The sequence below is a fragment of the Manacus candei genome, unplaced genomic scaffold (assembly GCF_025592945.1).
Source record: "Manacus candei isolate 608988 ecotype Guabito, Panama unplaced genomic scaffold, ASM2559294v1 h1tg000028l, whole genome shotgun sequence".
In the NCBI taxonomy this organism is placed as follows: domain Eukaryota; kingdom Metazoa; phylum Chordata; class Aves; order Passeriformes; family Pipridae; genus Manacus; species Manacus candei.
Window position 1 is genome coordinate 11,018,442 of NW_026138076.1, and position 21,364 is coordinate 11,039,805.

General features: G+C 39.8%; 2 protein-coding genes across 13 annotated transcripts in view; both read left to right on the plus strand.

The window, feature by feature from the left end:
- Window positions 1-6,613: 6,613 nt before the first annotated feature.
- EXOC1L (exocyst complex component 1 like) lies at window positions 6,614-15,973 on the plus strand. 4 transcript variants are annotated; one of them, XR_007904955.1, is made up of 5 exons: window positions 6,614-6,743; window positions 7,487-7,525; window positions 11,063-11,193; window positions 13,031-15,561; window positions 15,936-15,973. XR_007904955.1 is itself a non-coding variant. In XM_051790366.1 (4 exons), exons 1-4 carry the CDS (start codon window positions 6,623-6,625, stop codon window positions 13,292-13,294), a joined length of 555 nt encoding a protein of 184 aa, XP_051646326.1. In that variant the 5' UTR covers window positions 6,614-6,622; the 3' UTR covers window positions 13,295-15,598. The 4 variants fall into 4 exon arrangements, 3 of the variants coding, with proteins under 3 accessions (XP_051646326.1, XP_051646328.1, XP_051646329.1); XM_051790366.1 differs by lacking the exon at window positions 15,936-15,973 and having other exon boundaries at window positions 13,031-15,598; XM_051790368.1 differs by lacking the exons at window positions 7,487-7,525; window positions 15,936-15,973 and having other exon boundaries at window positions 13,031-15,598.
- Window positions 15,974-18,868: 2,895 nt separating this feature from the next.
- Window positions 18,869-21,364, plus strand: part of EXOC1 (exocyst complex component 1) — a 28,674-nt gene continuing 26,178 nt past the window's right edge. For 7 of the 9 annotated variants that reach the window (XM_051790316.1, XM_051790317.1, XM_051790320.1 and 4 more), the window contains exon 1: window positions 18,870-19,025. The gene's annotated coding sequence lies outside the window, so the exon portion shown is untranslated. Of the gene's footprint in view, window positions 19,026-19,068; window positions 19,443-21,364 lie in introns of those variants that run through there. The other 2 variants (XM_051790313.1, XM_051790314.1) reach the window with 2 other exon arrangements.

Here is a 21,364-nt window from a genome sequence, read left to right on the forward strand (position 1 = left end):
TGGGTCATTACATTTGAGTTAATTATCCTTATACTGAATCCTTTACTTTAAAATTGATCAAAATCACTCTTTGACAATGGCAGCCACCTTTGAAAGCATTTGGAGATGTGTTCACCATTCCCTTACTAGCTTTTTCCTATGACAAATTAGATTTACTCTCAATATTTTTGTATTTTATTTCTTCTCTTAATGTGTTTGACGTTAACTTTTTTGAGTAACTGATCAGATAAGAACTTATAAAGATCTATATAGAATAAAGTGTATTTTAAGCCACCCAACTGTCAACTATACACTCATCCCCTAAATAAAATATCCATACAAACTATGCAGTTGTATAGATTCCCGACTCTATGAATTTTTAAAATATGGATTAGATATCCACCAGAAGTTTTAAGAGTGCTTTGCATCACGTTGATGTATTGATTTAAAATATAAATCCACATTAATCTGAAGTAATTGACTATCTACATTAATAATAATGTTCAATTTTCATGAGGGAAGAGAATGGTTCTTGTGCCAAGACAAATGAAATTTATTACTTGAGACTACAGAGGTAGAGATGAAAATCATTATTAAAAAGTATGAAGAAGCTTTTCACAAAATATCTGTTAAAGTTGCTCTGGGTAACTCTGGAAGCAAAAATCCATTTATTGAAAAATTTACAAGAAAATGAGAACATAAAAGGGCATTTTGATTGGCATCACAACCTAATCTACTTCAAATGTAATTACCAAGATACTTCTTGACTTTTTGGTCAAAGTAAATCTCTACTATATGTTTCCTGTATTTTCATTAAATATGCCACCAAGAGTTACTGCTTTAAACACAGCTGTCAAAATCCTAAGCTAAGCTTTCAAAAGCTTTCAGCTGTCAGAAGATTAATGGTCATTTGTATGACTGGAAACTCATAGGATTTGTTTTAACCTTTTTTTTACTACATTTTTAACTTTATTCCTATCTTTAGGGTTTTACCTCCACAAAGAAAACTGCATGATATTGAATGAGTTATATTTGAATACCAAAGTGCTGAATCCATCATGACAGGATTTTATATTATTAATTAAATATGGCTCCAATTCATCAGAGCATTATTAGGTGCTTGCTGAACAGGAACTTAAAATCTTATCATATAAGTGAATTTAATTGAGGCCCTAATTTTTAGCTCATACATGTGTAAAATTCAACATGTGTACATTTTTCATAGAAGAACTGGATACCTCATACCTCATTTGTGTCATGTTTCAAAATATTCTTCCCAACTCCATCCATAAAACAGCATCTGGTTACTATTCCAAGAAGAACATGCATGCATTTTCTGAATTGAAAAGGAAAGGAAAGCTTTGAATGGGGTGTTGGTATGGTCTGGGATCATTTATTCCAGTGAAGGTCATGATCATATTTTAAAGATGATAAACCAGTATAAAGTCAATATAAACTTGACAAATTTGAGCTTCAGTTAAATAAAAGCTTAAATAAACTCTTTTATCTCCTTTCTTCCAAGAAAAGAGAACAGTATTGCTTTTTTAAACCAAGTAATTACATCATACCATTAGAGACACAAGTCATATTTGGATTTCAGTGTTCTTTTCCAGAACGGATAAGATTTTGAGTCATTGGCTGTTTGAGCATCCATAGATCCTGAGGTTGGTATGAGATTCTTTTAATGGGTTCTCCAAAACACTCAGGAGAAAAGTAGTTCTACAAAAAGCAGTTTAACCAACTGTCTTCTCCAGCATGTATTTCTATCTTCTATTTTAAAACTGGGTGATTCAAGTTGTACCTCACTGAATAGCACTTCTGCATGAAACAGTTACCTCTGCTGCTTCAACAGTTTTCAGGACAAACTGAATCAGGTTTATGCTTCACTGCCAATAATTTTACTGGCATAGCTACCAAAACATGAATAACCAGCCGTAACTAGGAGCCAGATCATCTATAAATGTCAGTGGGGAAAGAGACCTGAGAAAAGTAAATTGTTAGTAACAACAAGAGGGAGAAAAACAGGTGATGATCATTCAGAACTAGTTTTCCGAAGTCAGTTTTGGAAACTGCTTTCTACTGCTTTGTAGAATGCAATTTGTGATTTCTAGTTAATACTCTAAAATCTCATCTGTGATGTTAAAAAAGTCACCTGGAGACCTAAAGCTGTGAAGAATACTTACAGATGATAAACTAAGTGTTAAGAGAGAAAACCGTGCCTGGCTGAAACCTCAAACAGAAACAGCAGCTTTAGGAAAATAAAGCATAATTTAAATAAAATTATAACATATTTTTCAGCTTACAGGGATTCTTTACAGCTCAGAGAAATTATTCTTTATGTTGCATTTTCCCATTATTTCATAACATTGTCAAAGAAGGAGTAACGGGAAAGGTGCTTCCAGAAAACACTTCTTTGTAAGGATATGAATCTTGGCAGGAATTGGGAGAGAGATCAAATCCTCTGGAGGGCTTCAACATGCAGAACACAGTGAAGTCCCACCTAAATGTGGTGACTGTTCTACTGTGTCAGTATTGACTACTCTGAAGCCCACCAAAGTCAAAGAAAATTTTGCTATTGACTTAATGGGCTTTGGATCAAGCCTCAAGTAATCAAGTTGCATGAATATACTAACGTTCATTAGTAGACCCAAAGGAATATAGGGACCCACCATAAATACAGTTCCTAAAGCTGGTGAATTGATTTTTACCACAACAGTGTGACTGAGAAACAATAAAGATTAAAGAGATTAATCCTTTTAGGACCTGCTACTATATCTGTTAATGTCCTGGGTACAGTAAAGAAAACTATTTCGACATTGGAAAAATTTTCAGGGCAAAGAGAAGGAGCAAAAGTAACTAATATTTAGCAGAAAGGTCCAAGACACTCCCCTGGTGACTACTTTATGTTACAGACCTTTAGTCTTCCTTCCCTGTGAGCCTTGGTTAGGGGTTGTGTAGCTTTCACAATCATCTATAATTCATCTATGTGGACAGTTAAGAGTAAATCCCAGTTAAATTTGGATGTAAAGTTGTTCGTGGTCCTGGTAACAATGAGGTTAGTTTGTTCTGGTTTATGTCTATATCATTCACATTCATGGGTGAGATTAGCTGAGGTAAGGATGTCTGGCAGGGATATTGGGTGCCAGAATGAGAAGCTAAACCCAGTCCAGGGTTACTGTATCCTTGCTGGCTGGGTAAATTACTACCCAACTGTTGCCTTTCAGACTGTTGGGATTTGTGCTTACACTACTGTAGCTAAGGTGGATCTCAAATATGTTGTAATAGAGGATGGGTGAATAAAGAATCAAAAAAATGAAGAGCAATAATGAATTACAATTTTTTCAGTTTCCTATTAAAACATTCTACTTAAAAATCACCATTTTCTACCAATTTACTCAGATAGCTTGGTTAATGTATCCTTTAAGAATGCAATAAAGGACATTGTGAAGTAATTTAGTCTCTATAATAATCTTTAAAATACAATTTGAACACTTATCCAGCACGCACAACAGATGCTCAAGTCACTATGCAGGCAACATTCTTTGCATAAAGGGAAATCTAAGTAGGCATGGACAGGGGAAAGTAGGAGGTAGAGGTGCAGCCGAATATTCATTAGTACTGCTCAGACTACTCAGCCCTAAAGCCTCACCTAAATGAAGTCATGGCTTTCAATGTAAAGCTCTGTTAATGTACACATTTCTACTAGCCATGTACTGGTGACCAGTGGCACAATATTAATGTACAAGAACATCCAAAAAGAAAAAAGTCTAAGAGTATTAATATATCAAACCACAAAACAGTCCTATGAAAATGGAGGGAGAATGACTTACAGTTTGATCAAACTGTGAAAAATGAAAATCTGACTCAAGAGAGAACAGATCTACACACTTTTGTCTCAGCTCCATCACTTCCATGATACTAGTGATGTCTCATTGCCATCTAGGCAGTTTCTCCAGTACCAGCTGGGTATAACAAGGGAAAAACTGATTGAAAGTTCTTCCAGAGCTGAAGATATTTTTCTGAGGGTATTTTGTCTGTAATTTTCTTGCTTCACAACTGCAAAAAAAAAAAAAAAATTCAAGCATCTGAAATGCAACATAAGCTACAGATTGGTTGAGTCATAATCAGCTTCCTAATGAGGACTCTGGCACCGAGTATGAACACTGAAACCTCCAGCCATGGCACTATTAACACTAGTGGTGATGAACTGAAGGCATGAGTCTTGACAGTTCTGCCAATGTCTGGCAGAACAAGAGGGACCATAAACTGCAAGCCAATTTGTACACCAGTCCCATATTCAAGGCATGGCCAATTATAAGACCTCAGGCTCGCACTACAGGCTTATCAAAGGGGTTTTATGTTAAAAATATACAAGGCTCCAAAAATCTGCCCGCCAGATTTATTAAAAGAGCCTTCAGTTCTTTTTATATCTTGAAAGAGTACACAGCAGAACACACTGCACACATTTCTCGAGATGTCAAATAACACACTTTTACTGGCAAACTTTAAAAATTAAGGGAACTTGGCAAAAGTTTGAAGGGCAACATTCAACCAAAATAAACCATTGCACAAAGCATTGACTTAGCACATGCTAACCCATACAACTTAGCAAAATCCAACCCATCCAGCTTTAAGTTATCCAAATATCAAGAAAGGAGATTAGGAGAAGAAGAAGAAATAAAGAAAGAGAGAGAAAAAAAGAGAATTATAGCTACCTCCTGGAATCCCATGCAGTTCCAGCTTCCACACGTACAGACAGTAGGGTCGTGACAATGTGGACATCTGATGGTGTTGGTTTTATTTGCTTTTGCTCCCTGTGGCCATCCCCCCACCCTCCACCCTCCACCCTAGGTGAGACTTCTGGCTCACTGGCCGCTCTGAGGTTGGGTTAGGGGCTCCAGGGGTTGTGGTGTGGGGCAGTGCTCCCCATGTCCAGTGACTGACAGCTGCTCTGGGCTGGCCAAGGAGGCTCCAAGGGGCTGGGATATGGAGCAGGGCACCTTTGTGAAATGTGACCTGTCCCTTCCCCACACACACACACTTGAACTGGTCTGAGGCAACAATTAATATAATAATCCAGTGTCTCACACCAAGTCATCAAAGTTGTAAGCAGGCATCTGGATATCTCTGTGTCTCAGCTATCCAGTGGAAGGTCTCCAAAACAAGGCATTTTCCTCATATGTTGTTGTCTTGATTTGGAAGTGAGCATCGTGCTTTTTTCCTAAAACAAACCTTTGAAGGTAAGAGATTAAATCTGTCCTTAAGCCCCATACTTACAAAATATGTCAAAAACCTGAAGCTTAGAGTAACTTTACCCTCCTAAATCAGAGATGAAAATAAATCTATATATCTAGGAATCACAACTGTGTTTCTAAACACATGGGACCAAAAGAGAGCAGAATAACCCAAAAGGTTCTAGTTTCTTTTCTATCCCTTTCCCACTTGTCAATCTAATATGCTTAATATTTATTGTAGAGATAATTTTACATCAACATCATTTTACCTTAATTCCATTTTCTTTCACATCATCAAAGCACCACATAGACCTATGTCACTAAATAATTCTACTATTGTAATTTTTTAAAAAATTCTCAGATTTTAAACCTTACCTTACTTTAGCACTCAGTTTCATTCTAAGGCTAGATTCCTTTCTAAGTTGCATTGAAACCATAAGAATGAAAAACTCAATAAGGTATTCAGACATACCAAGCTTGAGGACAAGAATAGAAGAGAAGATCTAGCTTCTAGTAGCAGCCAGAAATGAGTCCAAAAGGAAAACTCTAACACAGGCTACCATGGATATTGAAATTAGAAGAACACCTGCCTCCAAAAACGTTACTCACACACCTTCAGAGTAGCAGGAACAACCAAAATTTCTGCAAATATACTCATGTCTGATGTGAAAGGGCCCTCACACATGTAAAAGTTCTGGGGATGGTAGTTTCCCCTGGTGCCCACTTTGCACCTGCCCTCTGAGACTCCTCTGGAGATGATTTCACTTTTCGTTTATAAGGAGTATAAAGGCATAAGGTAATTTCCCCCTTAACGTTATTAATACTCATAATATTAGTGTATGAACAGTGGTGACAGCCATAAGGCTATCTAATTCCTTTACAAATTCCACCAGCTCATTCATCCACTGATAAAAAAATTGTGCTGACAATTCCCTTTTTCGGTAAACTGCCTTTAGCGTGATTGCTTTGCGTCCCTTCCTCGCTCGTTCTCTCGTCCTCCTCCTCCCCCCCAGCCGAGGGACAGACCGGGCGGGCATCTCGATTGCATCTCTACGGGACCTCACTGTGACATCGGCGGGGCCGCGCAGCCGGTCCGGACCCCTCCGATGGGAGCGTCCCGCTGGCACACGGATGGAGGGCGGGCGCGGGGCGGGGAGATGCGCGGACCGGCCTCCCCCGGCGCCGGCGGCCGGAGCTTTAACGGGGGTGCCCCGGCGGCGCGGAGAGTCGTCCGTACGGGAGCGGTGCCCCGTTGCCGGGGTCGGTGCCGGCCATGCCCCCCCCGCGCCCCGCGGCCCCGCACGGCCGGGGCGCAGCCTCCGCCTCGGAGCGCCGCGGGTGCCCGGCGCGGCGCGGCGGCTGCGGGGCGCGGGGGCACAGCGCCCGCCGCTGAGGGCTCCGCGGGTGCCATGTCCTCGCTGGTGAAGGAAGACCTGGCGAAGAGGCTGTTCGGGCCCCGGCGGCAGAGGCTGCACGAGTTCATCGAGGTGGAGGGCGCGGGTGCCCAGCGCTACTACCTGTGCGCCGCAGGTGCGGGGGCAGCTGCCGGGAGCGAGTGGGTCTGCGACCGGAGGCGGGCGCGGGTGGGTGCGTGGGGATGCACAGTGAGCGTACCTGGGCGGGCGAGGGAGCGGGAGCGCCCGCCAGGACGGAGCGGGCAGCGGGCAGCGCCTCGACGGGGTGCGGCCGCCGCCGCGTCCCGCCCCATCGCTCCCCAGCAGGGCACAGAGCCGAGCTCGCTGCCTCCGCATCGCCAGCAACCCCCGAAACGGCGTTTGCTCCGATTTCTGATTCACACGGGCTCGAGGTTTGACATCAGCGGAGAAACGTGACTCTTGCAGGACAACTGGTGGCAGTGCGCAATCCGTGGCAGTGCTGTGAGCGGCTGATCTGCTCCGAAAAGTGCAAACCCTTACTATAGTTTAATCGGGTTTGCGTAGGAAAGCGTAACTATGCATTAACATTGCAGGAAACATTTGTCGTTTTAAAAGCTTTTACGGTATCCCCCATCTTGGTCTAATGTTCTACGTATTGTCCCAATTACATCAGGAGCAACAAACTAGACTTGTGGTTTAAGTAAATACACATTAGAGTTAGAAATTAGGACAAACTGTGAGTAAAACAAGATTGCTGTGAGTGGTAATTATCTGGCTACTTCCTGAATTTTTTTCCAAGGGAATCTGTTTTATAGAGGTATTAGAACAAGATTTCAGACAAACTGGTTTATTGGTTTTGTTTGTTTGTTTGAGTGCTTTATTTAATTTTTATTTCAGAACACTGGAAGATACTCAAAACCAGAAATTATGTCATCTGTAAGTAGTTAGGTTGAGGTGAACGATTCTTCCCGTCTCTTTCTTCTTCAGGTTCAAAATATGTAACAGGTAGAAACAATCTGTGTACTCAAGACATAGATTGGGTTAGTATCCAGTATTCTGTGATCATTATCTTTCTAAACACTTTATGTCCTTAGAATGTATAAATTATCTTACAGATTATCAGAAATACTGAGCAAGCTATGTTCCCTGTACTCCCATAATGTTGGTAGAACATGCTTTGTGTTTTAGAACTGTAAAAATAGTTTTAAGAAATGAATTCTGGAATATCATAGAGCTTCTAAATGGACAGAAATACCAATGTCACTCATAGTTTATGAAACAGTCCAGCAGAAGTATGGTTAGCTGCATGTAGTAAATCTAAATATTTCACTGTTGTGAAACATCCAAAGAGGAGAAATAATGTTACGCACCTTTAAAACCTTTACTAAAAACTTCAGTTTAAGGTAGAAGAGAAGAAGCCATTAAAGAAAGCCTCTAATCAGATTAACTGATTGGAAGTCTTTAAAGACATGAAGGAAAATTTATGTAGAGTATTAAGAGTGGGATCTCTCCAGTAGTCAATATTAAAGTCTCTTATTATATACAGGCACAGTCAAGTAAGTGGTGAGTAGAATGGAAATCTGATTCTGAAAGATGGGTTGCATCTGGCTGCCAGCAGCTACTGTATTCCACTGCGATTCTGTAGGAGCAAAACACATTATCTTAAAACCTATCCCTGCAATGCAACCTCTGTGTATTCCTGTTCATTTCAAATTACCATAGCAAAAAAAAAAAATATCAGTGAAGCTATAGGCAAAACTTCAGAGGTCTATGCCTTTTGAAATCTGTATTACAACAAAATCCTGGTGTGGGTAACTGAAGAATCTCATTTTTGTGCCAACATTATTTCCTTTCCTTTTCACAACAGCAAGTCCCAGTTCCTGTGTGAAGGTAATAGTATCCTTTCACTGAAAGCTTCACAAACCCCAGAAGAACATAAGGCTGATATGCAACCCCATTCAGGGGTTTTCACAACCCAGTATTGCTATGCTCAAGAAAGAACGGTAGGAATAGCATTGTATTGTCCAACAGAGACTCTGAAAAAGGTGTTTAGTCCATGGAAGACTTTAAGAAATAGTTTGTGCTCTATGAAGGCATTGCCATAGCTGTGCCCTCCTCAGGAAAAGCTTTTAGAACTTAATAGACTGACATGGTAGATCTGAGCTCATGTTCTATATATTTTTTTTCTTTGGCTCTTTTAACTGAGTACAAGAACAAGCAATATGTAAAATATAGGAAAAGTAAATTTATTTTTAATTGAAACTAGTCCGCCCAAATTTCACCACTGGGCAGGACATGCTCCTGGTTTCATTATTCCTAACACATCTGTGCTCTGTCCTTATGTCATAGGATTTCTGTTGTCTGACAGGTAGAGCAGTGGCGATGTGGAGGACCTGGGGTCCACTAGGACATCCCTTTGTGTTTCTGACAGGACTGGGGGCTTTTGGGCTTGGGCTTGTTTCCTTTTGTTTTAACTCTGAGGAAGGCAATATATTTCCAACCAACAGAAAAAAATGGGAGAAACTGAAAGTATGAAGAGAACTTCCTAAGATTACTCTATTAGATTTGCTTGCAAATGAAAATGATTTTAACTTATCCACCACAGTGGTGGTCTTTTGGTCTTTTTTTTTTTTTTTTTTTAATAAAAAACCTTCAAGCAACTCTGCTTGATAGGATTAGGGGAAAAAAGCAAGACTGATTTGTATTTCCCAGGCAGTGAAGCTATAGGCTGAGAGAAATTATAATCCATTTATATATTTTCCACTGTTTTTCTTTTCAGTGGAGAGAAGGCATATCTCCAACATACATCCTTTGTTGGTCTTTATTTAATAACCATTTTCTTATAAGCAGGTGAGAAGCAAGAGAAGTTTTAACAAGAGTAAGATAAAACTAGTCAAGTTTCAAAATGGGTTTTCAAAAATTCAGGTAATATTTAGAAATAAAAGAATTTTGCGCCTGTGTTTCTAGCCTCATGCTATGGTGTGAAAATGCTCCTGCTAGACATAGGTGACATCTCACCCTTAACTTAGGCTACCAGATGGCTTGGGGATGTCTCCTGCCCTGCAGCCATCAGCAGCTGGATGTGCAGGAGATTGTTCAGGCTCTGCTGCTTTTCACACTCATCATTGTGTGTTACGGAAATCCAGTCTCCTACACAGCACTCAATGTAATCAATTAATCATGGTAGTTACTGCACAGAGTGTCTTTGTGTTCTTTTTAATCTAATTTCCTGCCTACGTTGGAAAACAGTTATTTCTATAAAGTCAGCACTGGACAGCTTGAAGCTTTAGGAAAATTTTTAAATGTTATTTTTGTGAAGTGGCCTAATTATATATTATATAGAGAAATAAGAATTTTGCTTTAAAAAAGTAATGGCTACATATGATAACTTCCTCTATGTCCTAGTTAGGACAACTGAGATCAGTTCATCATGGTGGGTGTAACCCAAAACTGTATTCTATAGCCTTCCATGTCATTTCCCAGAAACTAGACTATTGTTGTCAATAGACTATTCGCACCCTCTGCCCATAGAGCCTGACTCCTCAGGCTATAAACTAGGTGTTAAGAGGCCTGTGAGATAGGAGGATGTTTCTGTCCTCACACCCTTTGTGAAACTCCCCACCCTGAGGGGAGTACCAAGCATTCCTGCCTGAACTGGAGGATATATAATCTTGGAGTTTTGGAACATTTTTCAACCCACTCGTGGGATCCAGAGGACGGCTGCATCTCATCGCTCTCAACCAGACTTAGACCACCACTGGACTGCGACCACCCGTTCTGGCCAGACTGCAGCAGCTCTCCCACCAGCAGGTTCTTCCCCTCTCCCTTTACTTTGGACTCAAACAGGGCCCAAGGAACACCACTTTGTTCAGGCCCCAGGGTACTGGGTTATACATTTGGGTTTTTTGTGGGTTGAGACCAATTGTTTGTTTGTATTATTGTACTTACTGTATTATTTTAATAAATTGTTATTCTGACTTATAATCTCTCCTTTGAGTTGGGTTCATTCCCCCTGCTGGTTAACTTTTAAACCAGCACACTCTACAGAACGGAAAGTGTAGCACAAGTCATGTAAATACAGAGCCTTGGTAGAAGTTTTGCAGTTTTCTGACTGCAGCATCCCAAAAAGACTGCCTCCCAAACCATAAGTGCAGATCCAGTGCCAGAACTAGGCTTTCTTGGCACTGCTAGTGAATTTACATGAAAGGCTTTTGAACAGACAAGACTCTCTTCACAGGCTGGGTAAGGTAAACTCTAGATCTACTAAAAACACTAGATCTACTAAAAGACTGAAAACATGGTGCTATTTCTACTACCTGGGTAAAATAAAACTATTAAGTCAGTATAAGCCTATACAGCCCTGCCTGTCAAGAATTAAAGTTACTATCTAAAATGTAGTTTAATTAAGCCTTCTATTATCAGAACTTTGCATAAGTACTTGCCTGCATATCTGAACTATTTTTTTTCTTGCAGTGACTACAAGTAAAGAAGTAGAAATATGTATGGTGAAACACTGGCGAGTGAATCGAGAGGAGAAATATGAAATAGTTGAAAAGTGGTTTTTGAAAGATCTGGAGATGATTGATGGAAAAGAAGCAGATACTGTAAGTGTTATGTACTATTAAATACGTAGAGTATAATTTTCTTGTGTTGCAATTTAAGACAAAATTATTAAAATGCATTATCTGAAAAATAAAGTTATGTTACCAAGGAATTTTTGTTTTATTACATGTGAGAGGCTCCACATCACATTTTCACTGTTGCAAGGGAAGAGGAAGGAGAGATTTTTGTGTTTATTGTGATCATCTTTATCTCTCTGGTTAAGACCTGAGGCAGAAGCTGGTTGTTTTCTAATTTGTTAATTATAACTGGCAATAAAAGTTCTCCACCTGCAGCTCCAGTGTAAACTGCAGTTAATCCCATAGATTTTAAAGTGTATTTGAAAACAAAATTTTGTTAAATATTTCTATGGAGACTGTCACCCTCTCATTTAAATGTTTGAACCTGGTCTCTGTGTGACAAAGTCAACGTGTAAAATACCATACAAGTGCATTGTTTCATGTAGCAGCTCACAAAATTGTGTCTTTCACACAGCTTAGTCTCAGGTTACTTGAATCAATTCAGTATTTGTCTATTTGTGTGTGTAAATATGAAACAGTTTTGGCTAGATCAGGCTGACCTTGCTGCTAAAAAAGTCCTAATCTCTCAGATACAGCTTCAGAAGGATAAAATGAGACTGCAGTAGTACAATACATAACAACTCCAAAAATAGAATTAAATCCAATTTTACAAAGCTAGAAGAATATGCTGAGGAGAATATCTTCTTTATATGTGCGAAAAGACATTTTAACAGTTGTCTGTATATAATAAATGTAGTCCAGGAAAGAATTATTTTTTTGAAAGCGCTTTCAAATGAATGTGAAATAGAATTCAAATTACATAAAGCTAATGAAACAGAAATCAACAGTCCCACAAGAAATGTTTCAGAGCCTTATTCCAAGGAAAATGGCAAATTGGAGTTGTTCTCATTCTGTCCTGTGCACATGGTCCTCAAGGCTAAAAAGAGGAATGTGGGAGACAGAAGAGGTGAACTCTGCTTCAGAGTACCCCCGCACCCTGTGAGCTCGTAGCAGTTTAGGCCAGAAGGGGAAAAAAGACAAAACTAAGAATCCTTTACATCCCCTCTCCAAGTTATCTTGCACCTGAAAATGTTCCTGTCCTTTCCCCAGCCAAAGGCAGCCAGAGGATTTCCTTATCACTTGCTGCATGAATTTAAGCTTTTTTTTTTTTGAAGTGTTGTGCTAAAATATTCCTCAGAGATGATCCAGCCTTTCACAACTTGGATGATCAAAATCTGTCTCATTTTTGGTTAAAGAAAAGCCTAAATGAACCTCAAACTCATAATTATAGGGTGATTAACACTGCTATAAATGTTCATAATAGGTATTCGTATCCATGGAATTTAGCAGAACTTAGCTGCTGCTAAGTTAATTAATTGTGCCAAAGAACCAGAAAGCACAAAGAAATACAATTAAGGCAGAAAGGGCCAATCAGTATTATTCTTCTGACAGACATAGATAGTTATAGTCTCAGGCAAGTGCTTTTCATATAGTGTGTTTTAGGCAACATGACAAATTGGTTTATTTCAAAACAAGATTGTATAATCTCAATAAACAGCAGCATATTGGTTGAATAAACTTTGAAAGTTTTACTCACAATTCCCAATGGCAAAGAATTACATCTAATTTTACGCTGCTGCTTTTTAAAGGTATAAAAGACCACTTAAGATGAATAGCAGAAATATGCAAAGTACTTTAGAGCCCATCAGAGAAAAAGCCCTGCAGGTAGCTAAGCAGAGAACAACAGATTGCCATTTTAACACTGTAATGCATATAATAATTTCTCTATCTCTCAATTTTATTCCTTTTTTTTTTTTTTTAGGATAATCCATATTTTGATATGCACTTCCACAAGATCTACAATATGGAAGCATATAGTTGTGCATCTAAATATACCTTTGCTCGAACACTAAGCAATCTGAATGCAATGTACCTTAAGAAGGACTTGAAGATTGTGAACTTTGATAACACCTACCTAAATGATGATTCAATCTGGTCATCCAGTAATAGGGATTGCTTAGTAGTTATGAGGATGTGCTTCTATGCTTCCAACCTTTTATGTCTCTCCCTGTGTCCTTTGTCCTGAGGATGCATTTTCTAACATTAAGGTGACTGGTTGACTTTCACTGACCAGCATTTCATATACCATCTGATCAAAAAGATAGTAAGTGATATGCAGTATCTGCTTTTTAGGTTTACATGTAAGTAAAAAATGGAGCGTACTTTTTACATAAACAATTGACCATTTATATATATTGGGAGGGCCTCACTCTAGCAAATACTTACAAATACATGAGACTCACAAGGTAGAACCAGTAATTCTCACAGTCAGTAGTGATTGCTTTTGTAAGTAGAGTTCAGCATTTTCTCATATGTTTATGGAGGTATAGATTATCTTTCATTAATAGCTAAAATCATTTTACAGCATTAAGAGCATAAACAGTTAATTTGTGTCCTAGAAGTAGAAAAAAGAAAGCAACCAATTGAGGTCTGTATAAGAATGATGCACATTTCCATTTTCAAATGTGTTAAAATGCAGAACTCCATTAAAGAAATCTTACCTACATCCGTATAAGAATCCAACCCTCATCCTGATGAATCGGAGTATTGCATTTAGGTACCATGGGACCAACCTTTTACCTATGCAGTTATATTATTTTTCCTACAGAACATTTAGTGTGCCCTTTGGCCTTCACATTTGTGGTACTGTCCTATAATAAATGTTCTTAAGCAGCATTGCTTTATTTGTCACACCTTTCAGAACTTTTGTATCATTAAGTTCTCCTTTCTAGCACTTCAGTGCTTATAAACAGGCAAGGTTAAGGAACAGAAACTGTTTATGTCTCTGCCTCTGGACCAAGAGATAACAAGGTACTATGTAAACAATAGTCGTTGGCTACTACACTTACTTTGTAGGAAAGTGATAGACTTTTCAAAATTCATAGAATTATGAGAGTTATTTTCACCAGTTTTTAGCTAATGTTAGCATATTCGGTGCGCTACTTAGAGTTACATTTCCAGTGGGCGAGGCCTACTTGAATGTTCAGAACATTTCATAAAAAGTTACAGCTGGACTTGTGATAGTAGTATATTACAGTAGAAACAGAGGATGAATTGAAGCTGTATTGAAGCAGGAGCTGAAGGGGAACAATGTTAATAGTAAGAAGCACAGTGATACTGCCTGGTGTCAGTCAGCAATGCTCATTGGCTGTTCAACCCGTAATCAATAAAGAAATGCCAACCCAGAAGGTCATTCAGAGAAGCTTCTGGTCAGAACATCCTGCAGGAGAAAATCTCTTTCTGTTTTGGCAGCCAAGAGAGTATAGGAAGGCTAGCTGTGGACTAAACCAGGTGTGGACCTAAAGCTGACTGATGACAGCTCCTAGGAAATCAGAGGGTGCTTCATGTCCCCTCTCAGCACCTGCCATCTGTACAACTGGATAGTCACACAAGGGTCCTGTGACTTGTACTTTGCTGTTGTCTTTCACATGAACTCCCAACTTTTAAAACATTTGTGAAAATGTACTTTGGATTCAAAATTAAAATAACATCCAATAACTGAGAATATATTTGAAAAACTGTAAAATGTACAGCTTTCTACTTTTAAAATGTTACCCTATTGCGTGTATATAGGAAAGGCCATACCTTTGATTAGCTAATCTTCAGAAGTTATATATTTATTCCAGGTACATGTTGCAAATTACATGCATTCTAACACAAATCTTAGTAATTATGTGTATCACGACAGTTGTGAGAGCCGTTTATGTGGGTAACACATCCTCTGGAACTTGTAAGAACTTAAGTCTTAAATTTGCCACCTACATACTGTTAAAGAGAAGGATTGTATTTATAGTAATTGTTTGTGAAAATCAGTTGTTCTTTTGAGAATGTCTTTGGGATAATCCATTGCCAGTATGTGTGTTGTGACATTTGATTATTAGCTACAAGAAGTATTTGCCTAACATCCAGGTTCCACAAAACCATCTTCAATAGCAAGTATAATTCATGCTACTGCTATCCCTGATACATTGTCTTGTTTGAACCATGTATTAATTGTTGAGATCACAATGTTTTCTGTAATGTGTACAAATTCTTTGCTTAATAGGCACAAGGAAGTGTTTTCTGGGTAGAAAAGCTTCCATCATTCATCTCATAATTGTAATAAAGACATAGAACCTCTAAAAATGAGCACTTCAGATCACTCTTCTGAAATAAAGTACATATATAGTGAATTCCTGACCCAACAATTGTCTGTATCATGTTAGAAACTGATGATAGCTAAAAAATTACTATAACGTTCAGCCACATTTAATGGACTTTCTTTGGTAGTTTATATATTTTTATTCTTGTACTGTATAAACAGTAAATTGACTATATTAGAAGGCAAATAAACCTGCATTTTATGTGGAATAATACGCAATTAAAGTCTGTCTGTCATTTCTTCTGTCTAATAACATAGTATTTCAGACATGCTTCACTAAGTAATCAGACTAAACTGAAGGAAAGTTAAAAAAGGTACATTGTCCCTGTCAATTATTTCAGTTACTATCTAAAGGAAAAATACTTTAAAAGATCTTCAGGGATCTAATCTAGGGACTCCTTACTTTTACACAGTTCTTTGTGTGAACGTCTTTGTAAGATGTCAACTACCAAGACACCGTATAATTGCCTGATCACAATGTGGAAAGTCTGTCTTGAGGTGCTGGAGACCATCACTTTGTGGTGAGTATAGCACAGCTGCACCACAGGACACAGAGAATATGCTAACAGGCTAAACAGTCCATCTTTCAGTTAATGCAGAGTTATTTCCTGCATCACATTTCCTGATCTTGGATAAGTAGAATGTAGTTTGAAATACAGTATCAGGGGTTTATCTAGTTCTCCTGGAAGTCTTCTCCGAAACTGAATAGGAACAAACTCTTGTGTATAAATAAATCTGTTGCATTCTTATAAAAGGTTTCAGCTACAGGATGGAATAAATTAATACTTGAGATTGTGGTTATAATGCAGATTTTCTTCAGAAGATGGGAATTGCTATCAGCCATATCTGTTACAGAGAAAAGAAAATATGTAGCAGCCTGAAAATGAAGAAGAGTGATCATAAGCATCACAGAAGAGGCAAAAAGGCTATCATAAAGATCGATCAGGTTTTTTCCTGTATGTATTTTTTAAAACTCTTTAACCAACATCAGAATTAAGAATGTGGGGAAACCTATGATAAAAGAGTTTATTTAATTTTATTTATTTAAAGCAGAAGTACTCTTCTCCTGTGTGTTTATCTTTCATGGATAACTAATAATTTCCTACATCTTAAATTAGGCAAATACAGAATTTTAAAAATAATTTTGGAAGTGAAACAGAGCAGAGTGCCTGTTCTGGACTGTGTCTTTTGTGTTATTTCTCATTCTTCTCCTTTGTGCTTTGGAGTCATACATATAGTAATACACCTCTTTCCAACACAAGACTATACTGCTTTCCCTGTCATCTATCTATTTCCCAATAGGTTCAGTCACTTTCAGCATATAAATATTTTTCTAGTAAAGCAAGGGATTGTATTATGTAATTTTAAATATTTAAGAATATTTTGTCTTAAAGTCAGTATCTAAGATCAAAGACCCTTTCTAAAGAGCATCTGTGGGAAGCTGAAGTAGGAGGGTAGAGGATGGCACTGTGCATCCTGGAAGATTATCTCATGTCAGTTTTAATTTGTAAACACATTTTACCATTAGAAACTGCATTTTGGTGTGGTTTCTTTTTTCTTCTAACATAAGTAACAGCTAGAGACAGGAAACTAGAGAGTTCTGCCTAATAACAACAGCTTTATGAAACCTTGTCCAATATTTTATGGCTGCCTGTCCAGTCTTTGTATATCTAGCCAGAGACAGTTACATTTTGTGGCTGAATTGAGAAATTACCGAATTACTTCTATTTTAACCTTGGCCCTTACAAATGGTATATTATAAAATTATACAGTATGTCATTATGTAAGTAGGAAAATAAAAGTATATTCAGCAAGACTTAATTGGTCAGTCATATTTAATCACAGAATCTGAGCTGGGAGGGACCCACAAAGATCATTGAGTCTAACTCCCAAGTGAATGGCCACAACCTTGGTGTTATTAGCACCACGCTCTAACCAACTAAACAACTGAGCTAATCTCAGTGCTTTCAGTCAAGTGAAAAAATGATATGGGAACTACAAAATCACAGCTTTAAATGTTATAAGTCCACATATTGGCAATTTCTAACAAACCCTTGCAAAAGATGTTTTCTGTTGTTCTTTATTGGTCGTGGCCTGGCAAATACATTTTATCAGCAATACACTGAAGGCATACTGATGTATTAATGTGAATAAATCATACAGTTCAAGTAATCTGTAATTATGCTATCCTTAACTCTGCATGCAAGTGTTGAAGAAATACCGTATTATTAACTTACATTAATGATATTAAAAATTAGTTAAGTATATCGATCCTGTAGAGAACCTCCTTCACAGCAAAGTTTGAACTGGAAGGTAGCTCCAGTTTTCACAGAATTCAGCAGTGGCTACAAGTAGCTACAGACAGATTGGTACATCATTTCTCATGGTTAGATGCCAAATCCTAAATTTCATGATCACTAGTCAGAGAGTACTGTCTGGATTATCAAGGACATCAAAGACTATCAATTACTACTGGTGCTTCTGCCTGGGGGCAAAGCCAAAGTCTGAATGCTGCTCACAGAATATGAATATGAGCTGAATGAACATGAGCTAGCAATGCACCCAGGTGGCCAAGAAAGCCAATGGCATCCTGTATCAGAAATAGCATGGCCAGCAGCACCAGGGCAGTGATCATCCCCTGTACTGGTGAGGCCACACCTTGGTGTTCAGTTCTGGGCGCCTCACTGTAACAAAGACATCCAAGTGCTGGAGCATGTTCAGACAAGGGCAACAAGGTTTCCAAAGGGTGTAGAAAACAAGTCTTAAAAGGAACAGCTGAGGGAATGGGTTTATTTAGTCTAGAGAAGAGGAGGCTCAGGGGGAATCTCATCATACTCCATCCACAACTACCTGAAAGGAGGTTGTGGTGAGGTGGGGGCCGGTCTCTTCTGCCGTGACTGCAGTGAGGACCAGAGGAAATGGCCTTAAACTGAGACGGTAGATTCAGATTAGGTATCAGAAAACAAATTTTCACTGTTAGGGCGGTCAGGCACGGGAATAGGTTGCCCAAGGAGGTGGTGGAGGCACTGTTGCTGGAGGTGTTTAAGAGACTTCTGGCTCTGGCTATTACGGGGTAGTGGTTTGGGGTTACAGTGGCAGTGATGGGTGGATGGTTGGACTGGTTGATCTTGAAGGGCTCTTCCAACCTTGATGATTCTATGAAGTTACATTAGCCCTGCCGCTGTCCTGGCCAAATCGAATTACACCATGCGGTCAGAGATGGACACCGTTATTTGAAGTTCTGCCATCTCCCCACACCTCCACCGCCAGGGGGCGCTGCGCGGCCGCCCAGCCGCCGCCGTCACGTGGGCGGAAGCGGCGCTGCCGGACCGGCCGCGGCTGCGGGAGCGGCGTCTGTTCCCGGCCCTTCCCTTCCCGGCCCTTCCCGTCCCTGTCTCGGCCCCGCGGTGAGAGCGAGGTGGCCGCGGCGCCCTCCGCCCCTTCCTCCGCCGCGTGTGGGGGCCTGCCGTGGTGCTCCGCGGGCCGGCTCGGCCGCGCCCGTGCCGCCGGGCTCGGGGTGGGGCGGCGGCGGGAGGGGGTCGTGTCCGTGTGCGGGACTCCCGGGTGGGAGGCGGAGAGGCGGTGCCGGACGGGCCCGGGGAGGCCGCCGCTGCAGGTAGCTCTTCTGAGTTTTCCTGTTAAATAATTGATATTTTGAGTGATTCCCTTGGGTTGCGCTCTCGTGCTACGTTCTGACCCGGTACGATGCAGGGGTAGCGTGTTTTCCTGTTTGCACCTTCAGGGCGGCCCAGCAGTGCTCAGTAAGTAGCCTTACACATCGCTGTGCCCTGTCTGGCGCCTATTTCCCGGACAGGCCGCGCCTGTGATGTGATGTCTCTGACAGATTTCACGTAGTCTTTGTCTGGAACATTACAGGTGAAAATGCAGCAATGCCTAAAGGGTTTTATTTGAGTCTGGTGTGGTCTCTGCTCTCCTGAAGCATTTTTCTGAGGAAAGGGCTTTATCTCCGACTCCTTGGGCTAAATTCTTTGTTCCTTTGAGCCAGCAGGATTCAAGGATTCAAGTGTGAAAAGTAAGAGGTCCTTGATCCTGGGACGTTGTGAAGGTTTTGGTGGTTGTGAAGAAGGGGGCTGAGTTTGTAACAGAAGTTGGACTGTATATTAGAGCCTGTCTTTGATCTTGAGTTGATGATGTTTGTTTGATGGGAAAGCTGTATAGTGCATAACCTGGACAATTTGTGTTAGCACTGAAATGGGGGAGCAATTTGCAGCAGTTTGATCGTGACTTAGAGCAGAAAATAAAATTCTAAATCAGGAAGGAAAGGAAATTTCTGAAATGCAGCAGGTTGTTGGTATTTTGTATGTTCATCTTTTGCACGTGTTGAAGAGTAACAGGAATGACAACCTGATACAATTTGGGAAACAGAAGATGGCCCCAGCATTTGATGAAAGCGGAGGCAAATTGTTAGCAGCTTTGGACTGTTACATTGCCATAGGGGTGTCCTATAAACAGTGTTTGTTTGGATGCCCTGAGCTCTGTGCATTTGACAGTACTGATTCTGCCTTGGCAGAATCCAAAACCCTTGAGTTACTATCTTTAAAACTATCACAGTGCCTAAGGTTTTGTCTTTGCTTTATCAGAGAAAGCAATGCAGGCATCTCTAAGACAACAAGTTAACTGAAAATTTAACTACATATATTGTTTTGACATCAGGCAGCATAGCATGTAGTGTATATTAATCACATTTTTAATGCACTGTAGAATTTTAAGGCACAAGTTCAGAGTAATATTGGAGCTTCTGTCTTTAAAAACATTGAAATGTAATGTCTAAGTGTTGCTCTGTTCAGACTTTGTAGAATCTCTGTGTAGTGTGAGGAACTGTTCTGAATCAAGTGAATATTGCTAATTCCTTAATTTTCAGGGGCCTTGGTGGGGGTTTTGGATCTGTTTTGGTTTTTGTTTTTTTCTGATGTGATTGAATTCTGCAGGCTTGAGTATTGGATGGGCTTGGCCCATCCCCATCCACATCCCCTCCTCCCTGGATTTCTAGAATCCAGTGGGGACTAGCCCATGCTTTGCTGAGGAACCCATTGACTATACTGAAATCTGTCATGGAAGTCTCTTTCAGAATTTTATCACTTCCTTGGGATTTTATTCTTGTTTGGTGCAAGGTTAATTTATTGTTGCTCTTACTTTACCACTGTGAATTCTTTATTGTAAATGAACATGGTAGAACTACAAATGCTTTCCTCCAAGCATGTTGCATACTTACTTGAAGACATTGACAAAAGAAATCCTAACTGTCAGTGAACATTTTTAAACAAACCAATTGATAGTGCATCCCACAAATCTGAATAGCTTTCTTCTCTTACAGTCCCTTCTTCTCACCCTTTACTTTCTCCCACTGCTGGCTGCTGCTACTGCAGAGGTGAATCACTTGAATGAGGAAACCCATGAAGAGATCCCCTCCTCCCCGTCCACCCCACAGTCTCTTTCCGCCTTCTTTTTTGGTCCTCTACCTTCCACAAATTACCTGAAAACTATTCTCACTAGAAAAACTAGAAATCAAACTTTCTGGATGTTGTTAGGAAAGTACTTTTGGCGTTAATGACAGATGCACCTCATTTATGCAACCTAATGGTCTGATGTAGTGTATGACTACATCGTTGACATCAGGGAATGGCATAATGTGGGATTTAGAATTTAGAATTTCTCTTGTGATACCAAGGGAGGAGGAAGTGAGGAAGCAGAATTATTCAGAATGATTTTTCTGTCTACCAGAAGAGAATTAGGATGTGTGTGTGGTTCACCAAGACTCAAAAGTAATAATTTGTTAGACTTGAAATTGTGCCATCAGCAGTGGACTGACTGACTGCTGAGACATACCATATCCAGAATATATTCTAGAAGTCTTCCTGTAAAGTAGGGGGACATTTTCTTCTGCTAAATGGGGCATTATTTTCAGTTTGGTCTGACCAGCATATAACCTTGGTG

Bases quoted from the DNA above. Each gene is read 5' to 3' on its own strand.
- EXOC1L (XM_051790366.1), top strand. From the start codon at position 6,623: ATGTCCTCGCTGGTGAAGGAAGACCTGGCGAAGAGGCTGTTCGGGCCC. The intron at 6,744-7,486 runs GTGCGGGGGCAG...TTTTTATTTCAG, and splicing joins CTACTACCTGTGCGCCGCAG to AACACTGGAAGATACTCAAA. The intron at 11,194-13,030 runs GTAAGTGTTATG...TTTTTTTTTTAG, and splicing joins ATGGAAAAGAAGCAGATACT to GATAATCCATATTTTGATAT.